The 6,842-nt window shown below is 35.7% G+C and overlaps 1 protein-coding gene across 1 annotated transcript; it reads left to right on the plus strand.

Moving 5' to 3' along the window:
- The first annotated feature begins 441 nt into the window (after positions 1-441).
- Positions 442-6,117, plus strand: LOC123920258 (Golgi SNAP receptor complex member 1-2). The gene is made up of 6 exons (XM_045972481.1): positions 442-720; positions 2,156-2,352; positions 4,599-4,688; positions 4,767-4,841; positions 5,564-5,693; positions 5,791-6,117. Exons 1-6 carry the CDS (start codon positions 588-590, stop codon positions 5,886-5,888), a joined length of 723 nt encoding a protein of 240 aa, XP_045828437.1. The 5' UTR covers positions 442-587; the 3' UTR covers positions 5,889-6,117.
- The last annotated feature ends 725 nt before the right edge of the window (positions 6,118-6,842 follow it).

Genomic DNA, 6,842 nt, shown 5'->3' on the forward strand with positions numbered 1-6,842 from the left:
TTTTACTCAAAAACAGAGACTAAAATTAAAAACTAAAAATTTGGGAATGAATTCTCTCAAGTGTAATTTACATTTGAGAGAATAAAGTGTGGTTTGTTACCATTGATCAAGAGAGAGAAACATATAAAAATTTAGAGAAAATGAATTTAGATGGTATTAGATTACACTTTATTCTCTCAAGTGTAAATCACACCTGAGAGAATCCATTCCCTAAAAATTTAGAGATCAAAATTTGAACTAATTATCTAGAGGACTAAAAATAAAATTTGGAATGTTTAAAGGAACAAATTTTTGGTCAGGTTTTACTTACCTCACGACCGAATTCTGAACTATTAGGACCCCTTTCTCCTAGAAATCAGAGGTTATAAAAAAAAAAAGACAATTTTGTTTTTTTTTTTTCACTTTAATAATTACTGTCATTATTGAGAAGCCAAATCCCAAATTGAAGATCGATGAGGTTGCAGTTTATTGTTTAGTGTACTAGCTGCAGACGATAGCCACTCCTTTTCTTCCTTTCCTCTTCTCCCTGTTCTGCCATTTGTGTGCAAAATCAGAAATCTGAAATCACGACCCGTAAAAAGATCCGAATGAGGGATACGAATCTGGATTTGCAGGAATCGGGTTGGGAAGAACTTCGAAAGGAAGCTCGTAAGATCGAAGGCGATCTCGACGTTAAACTTTCTTCCTACGCCAAACTCGGTGCTAGATTTACTCAAGGAGGTTCCATTCCTTTCATTTCCTTTCTTTATCGCATTCACAATTTCTTTTTCATTGAATCATAATTGTAGTGTTGATCAAATAAATATTTGTAGGATAATCATACCTTTGATTAAATTGAATTTTATGATTGGATTTAATTTTGAGAGAGATAATAACATCCATAGCTCAGTTGAGGGAGACATTGCAGTATGTAGGGGCCGAGGTTCGAACCCGGGATTTCTCAGTTATTCATATTCCTGGCCAGTAGGCTACTTGACAAACAAAAAGGAGTGATTTTAGAAGCATGGGATTTATTTTTCGAGGGTGATTACTTTTTATCATTGAGGCATCAATGTCTACTTGCGGGAACTTTTATTGGCTCTAGTATTAGTGTTTCATTGAGTTGGAATTAGAGGTGAAAATGATACGGCTTATTGTTATTTTTAGAGAGTGATTCCTTTTTATAGTTGAGGTCTTTTTGTGGGAATGTTGTTTGTTGGCGCTCGTAACAGCGTGCGAGGAACGCGCTGCATGAGGCGGATTACCATTTTATTGATTGTGCAGTGGCGTGAAGAGTTTCTGGATCATACCAGAGTGGATTGGGCTTTCAACGGGGAGTTCTAGTTCGGATGAGCTCTGGCCCTGTCTGAAACAATATGTTTGATTCTACTTTGATGCTAGTATTTGGAGCTTTTGATTGTATTGATTTTTAGCTCCAATTAGTACAAGTGGAAGCTCCCCTTGATAGAAGTGGTTGGTGATATGGCTAGTTGCCGCAGAAAGTAAAACAAACATGTGCTTAGTGTGTTTGGTTTTTTGTTTGTCAGAATTGATTTTTCCTTCTGGCAAATTTGATTCTAACAAAAATACATGTGTTTGGTTACTATGAGGTGACATTGATTTAGTGTTGTTTGTCTCCAAACTCTAGTTTGATTATGACTCGTGAGTAGTAAAAAATAGCTTTTGATCAACTTTGTTTTGGGTAGTGATTATTGCTTGCTACATGCAGTCTTCCTGGTTATCGATGAATTTTATTTTTGAATGACAAATGTTAGTTGTTTGTTATTATTGTTAGTCCAAAGTTCAACTCATGACCTCGTTATCCCTACAAATTCTATGCTCCTCCCTACAAACCACCTAATCACTCGTGAGTTAATATTTGAACAAGTGATTGGAATTTTTTGAAGAATCATTTGAGAGTAGGAATAACATATTCTCTAGTACAACTGTGTTCTGATAATATGCCTATGATGTTACTTTTCATATTACACCACACCTCAAAAGGTCTATAAGTTAAGATTCTGTTCTGTTTGAGAAAATGTTTACTAATAATGATAAAAATTCTATCTTGTTTTCAGTTTTATTAGAAGCACATTTTGACTTTATAAATCAATGCATTTGGTCAGGCATTGCAGATTTTTATGTTTATGAATCCTGAGAATATACATGTTATTAGGTTATGTTGATGCTGGCACACCACCTGTTGGGTCCAGTAGGTCATGGAAATCCATGGAAATGGAAATCCAATCCTTGCTCGAGAAACTATTGGACATAAATGATTCCATGAGTAGATGTGCTGCATCAGCTGGACCAGCTACTTCTGTAACGCAAAAGCTGGCTAGGCACCGAGATATTCTTCACGAGTTTACCCAGGTGTGCTTATATCGCTTTTTTATTTTGCATATGTAGTTTCAATTTTCAACAACACTCAACCAGTTTAAATATTTGAATTTCTGGCGTCGAGATTGCTTGATAAGTACACATATAATTTGTTTTAACATGATACACCTTAACCTATATATTCTTTGTTTAGTGGATGGATGGACATTGTATTGGGTTAGATTCTAAGAATAGGTGCATTTAGATTTTTCCATCTTCTTACTTGCAATGCTAGAACCCTGGTACAGGTGTAAGTTGTCAGTGTGGATGTAGGCTTCTAACACTTGTTATTTCTCCCACCTAACAGAGTAGCCTTTGGGATGGACTCTCCCTCTGGGCACACCCACGCCCTGTTAAGTATGCCCAAAACAGAGGCTTCTACTTTCTGTAACACAGCCATCCTTTCTGTAACACTTGAACCACTAGATGGAGGCCATTACATGGAGGTTGATCCTATTTCGAGATGCCCCTCTTCGAAGTTAAAAGAATAAGTGTGACCCACTCATGATTGGGTGGTGAATACAATACTCTATTTTAGGAAGAAAATCATGGGCAACATCAAGGACAACACAAAAAGGTGCTGCTTACTCAAGGATATCCAGTTCCAGAATTAAGTGTGATTTTGGGATGAGACTTGGACTTTAGACCTTATCGAAGCTTTGGGTGAAGTGAGCATTATTCTAACAAAGCTGTAACAATGGTGGTTGGTAGTTCCACACAAGAATATATCGGATTGGAAAACGACCGAAAAGCTATTGGTTTAGTGAGAAGGGTGTTGTGATGGATGAGACCTCCAAAGAGATCAAAATATTTTGGACAGGGAGAAGAGGCTGTAGGTCAGCTATGGGTGCATCTGGTGTACCGTGAGCTTTGCCTTTCTTGAGCTAGACTAATTGGGAGAAGAAACCCATTAGCGTATTGTAAAAATGAACAAAACATAGCACCATAGACCTAGAATAGGCACTAGATGTGTTGAGAGTCCCACATCTGACAACAATATGACCTGATTAGTAGTCACAAATGAGAGGTAATCACCACCTTACAAGTCGATTTTGTGGTGTTTGAGTTGGGTTTGACCTAATTTCTAAAAAAGATAGTCAAAATGGAAAAGTTTTTAGTATGCAACTAGGATCCGACTCGTCTAAAGTGAGCAATTCACTTTAGAGTATAAAGTACTCCCTCCGTCTCAAAAAGATTGTCTTTTAAGGTTGTTTCACACATATTAAGAAATGTAATGATGTTGTTAAAAGAAATAATATTTTTACTAAATTACCCCTATTAGTTATAGGTTTGTTTGGTTGGGAATAATGCTTATAATAATTATTAGGGGGTACAATTGGAAAGTATTACATTGAAAAGTGAGAATGACAATTATTTTGAGACAATTTTATTCCTAAAGTGACAATTATTTTGGGGAGTAAGTAATATCAACCATTAATTAACAATTTAAAGGTAGATGATGAAGGTACATCGTAAAAAATCATGACTTCGTTAAAATAACCTTTGATTTTCTCACTTTAGTCACTTTAGATGATCTACTACCGAGTTACCAGTAGGGAGGGTACTGAGTGTGTTTCATCATAAGGGGATATATAGTGTGGGAGTTGGAATTATGGGAGTTAGGCTGGGAATTTTTGGGAGGGATCGGACAACTGAATTTCACAGGCCTTTCATTTTTTCTATTTCCTGCATTTTCTCTTTGTAGCTTCAGAACCCAGGATCTGTCATCAGCACTTATACAGTATTTTCAGTGCTCTGTTTGAGGCTTATCTTATACATATAATATTGGCCGCAAATAAGGGTAGGACAGAAATGTATTCTCTCATGTCACATTTCCATCCAGTGAAATCCCCACCATCCATCATAAAGGAGAGATGCTTTAAAATATAAAATAAAGGGGAGATGGAGATCAAAACTGAAGAACATTTCAATGAAAATGCTATTGGAGGAAATCCATTCCCGGCGTTACACACTTAGCCAAATTGAACTATCCGTGTTTCATAGCCTACCATTGTACCATGACTTTTTTTTTTATCTCTCCGACATGATATATTTCTTCTTGGTTCTCTGTGGCTAAGCCGTATCCCTGTTATGTCAATTTTTAATTATATTGAGAAAGCTTTATGTAGGAATTAGCAATTTTTTATTTTATTTTTATAAATTCTTATATTGCTGTAATGACTTGGTTTGTTCAATTTTTTTTGTTCTGCTAAGTTTACTTTGTTTATTGTTTGCTTCAGGAATTTAGACGTACCAAGGGAAACATAAACTCAATGAGGGAACATGCAGAGCTTTTAGGTTCTGTTAGGGATGATATTACTGACTATAAGGTGAATCCTGAGAATGATCTGAGTTAAATTATATAGATATTTTCTTATAGGTGTACTAGATTTAACTTCTTTTAGCAGACATCATCTGGTAGTATGTCGCCAAGGATGCAGTTATTACGTGAGAGAGCCGCCATCCATGGAAGTACGTCTCATGTAAGTATTTTTCTGCTTAAATTCTTTATTGGTTTCATCTCTATTGGTCCATGGTGACTGCTAATTAAGCATCTGTCCCACAAAAGCTGTATTAGAGAGGAGTCAGAGGACAAACTAAACTTATTCCTTATAGATAGCTGATGAACTGTTTTTCATATGGTGAAGCCATATGGTGTTTGTTAAATCAAATGGCGTCTTTTAAATCAAATGTAAGGTTGAAAACCATAGTCAGATTTTCCCAATGTACAAAATTTAGTCGACTGAATATTGAAATTTCAGTATTCCAGAAGTGATGGAAGTAGTATATTTCTTTCAACAACCCTTTACTCTTCCAAACTTTTAATGAATTGTCATCAAGAGTTGACATGCCACTTGTATCAGACTCTCCTGCATCTGTGCAGACACAATTATCGATTCCAGCATGGTTGCATTGATGCTTATTCTGATATAAGTAGAACTAATTCTTAAAGTATATTGTTGGTCTATAAAATTTTCAAAATTCGCACAACTGCATTAATAAAATTGAAGAATAGCTTCCAGTTAAACTTACTCTAATGAAAATAGGTGAAAATCTATTTGCGTTGTATGTCGAAGGCCATGTTCTTTTAAGGATTTCCTACTTAGTGCTTACATCAAGCAATAATAATGGGTCCTATAGAAACTATTATTCTTTATGTCCTGGTTTTTGAGGAATCTTGATTCACTTTCCCTTCATTTTACAGATAGATGACGTGATTAGTCAAGCTCAAGCAACAAGAGCTGTCTTGGGTTCTCAGAGGGCCTTGTTTGGCGATGTTCAAGGAAAAGTGAGGCTTCTTGGCGACAAGTTCCCCATTATTCGTAGCTTGCTCGGTATGTTGGACAGTAGTTTTTATCTTTCTGATATGCCATTGATTTTCAAATTTATGTCTTGGCTCTTCTTTGCTGACCTAATACATTACATTTGCAGGTTCGATAAGAAGGCGAAAGTCAAGGGATACCCTAATTCTGTCAGCAGTCATTGCTGCATGTACGTTGTTTCTCATAATTTACTGGCTCTCAAAGTAACAAATAATTTTGTACCACAAAAATAATGAGTTATGGAACTTATTATTCATTGAATTTTCTTCCCCTTTCTTTGCCTTTTACTTATTTAGGGATATGAGGGAGATTAAAATATGTTGTTTTTTGTAATCCACATTTGTCTAGGAGCCTCATATTTGTATTTAGTTGTTGTGTAAAATAATTTATTTGACTCTTGCATTTTTATATAAATCAATAATCTTCAGTTATCCTACCATTTTTTATATTTTGTGTAAGTTAGTCTTACACCATGCACGAGTTTGTTTTCCCTTCTTCTCCTACCTCATTCAAAACTGTATTTTTTTTTAAGCTATTTGATTAATAATATGGTGGCGTCTAAGATGAGGGAGCCATCAAATCTCTCACCGGTGTATCACAAAACTATACCATTAGATCTATTAAAATAATTGACGGGTTCAGATCTATTTAAAAAAAAAATTAACACATTTCTTCTCCCACCCAATTCCTCCTCTCTTTTCTTTTGCTCAACAAAACCTTCCTTTTCTCTCTGCTATGAACTGCTTGCATATATTACCCCCCCCCCCCCCCCCCCCCCCCCCCCCCTCCCTCTCTCTCTCTCTCTCTCTAATAAAATAATCATGAAAGAGAATAAGATTAAGAGAAATATAGAATAAGGAGAGATGTTGAGAAAACTAAAGGAAATGGGAAATGATCTAATTTCCTAAAAGAGAGGTAAGTTCAAATGTTTGGGAGAGAAGAAAGATGTGTGAAAAACATGAGCACAAACGAGTGAATTAAAGGTTGACATAATAATTTGGACATATGAAAAAATATAAAAAAACAAATACTACTACTTGATTCTTGTTTCTATATGCTCATAAAACCAGCTTGTCTTGCATGAAAGTACTGCCATTTTCCTTCCCTACTTCTCTGTGGTCCTTTCATGTTTTGAAGCTGTTGTGGTCCTTGTTCATTATT

This window comes from Trifolium pratense, linkage group LG4 (assembly GCF_020283565.1).
Source record: "Trifolium pratense cultivar HEN17-A07 linkage group LG4, ARS_RC_1.1, whole genome shotgun sequence".
NCBI classification, from domain to species: Eukaryota; Viridiplantae; Streptophyta; class Magnoliopsida; order Fabales; family Fabaceae; genus Trifolium; species Trifolium pratense.

What these genes read in the sequence shown, in the direction of transcription:
- LOC123920258 (XM_045972481.1), top strand. Translation starts at nt 588, where the DNA reads ATGAGGGATACGAATCTGGATTTGCAGGAATCGGGTTGGGAAGAACTT. An exon ending in TGCTAGATTTACTCAAGGAG is followed by an intron (nt 721 to 2,155) that starts GTTCCATTCCTT and finishes ACATGTTATTAG; the next exon opens with GTTATGTTGATGCTGGCACA. An exon ending in ATGATATTACTGACTATAAG is followed by an intron (nt 4,689 to 4,766) that starts GTGAATCCTGAG and finishes TTCTTTTAGCAG; the next exon opens with ACATCATCTGGTAGTATGTC.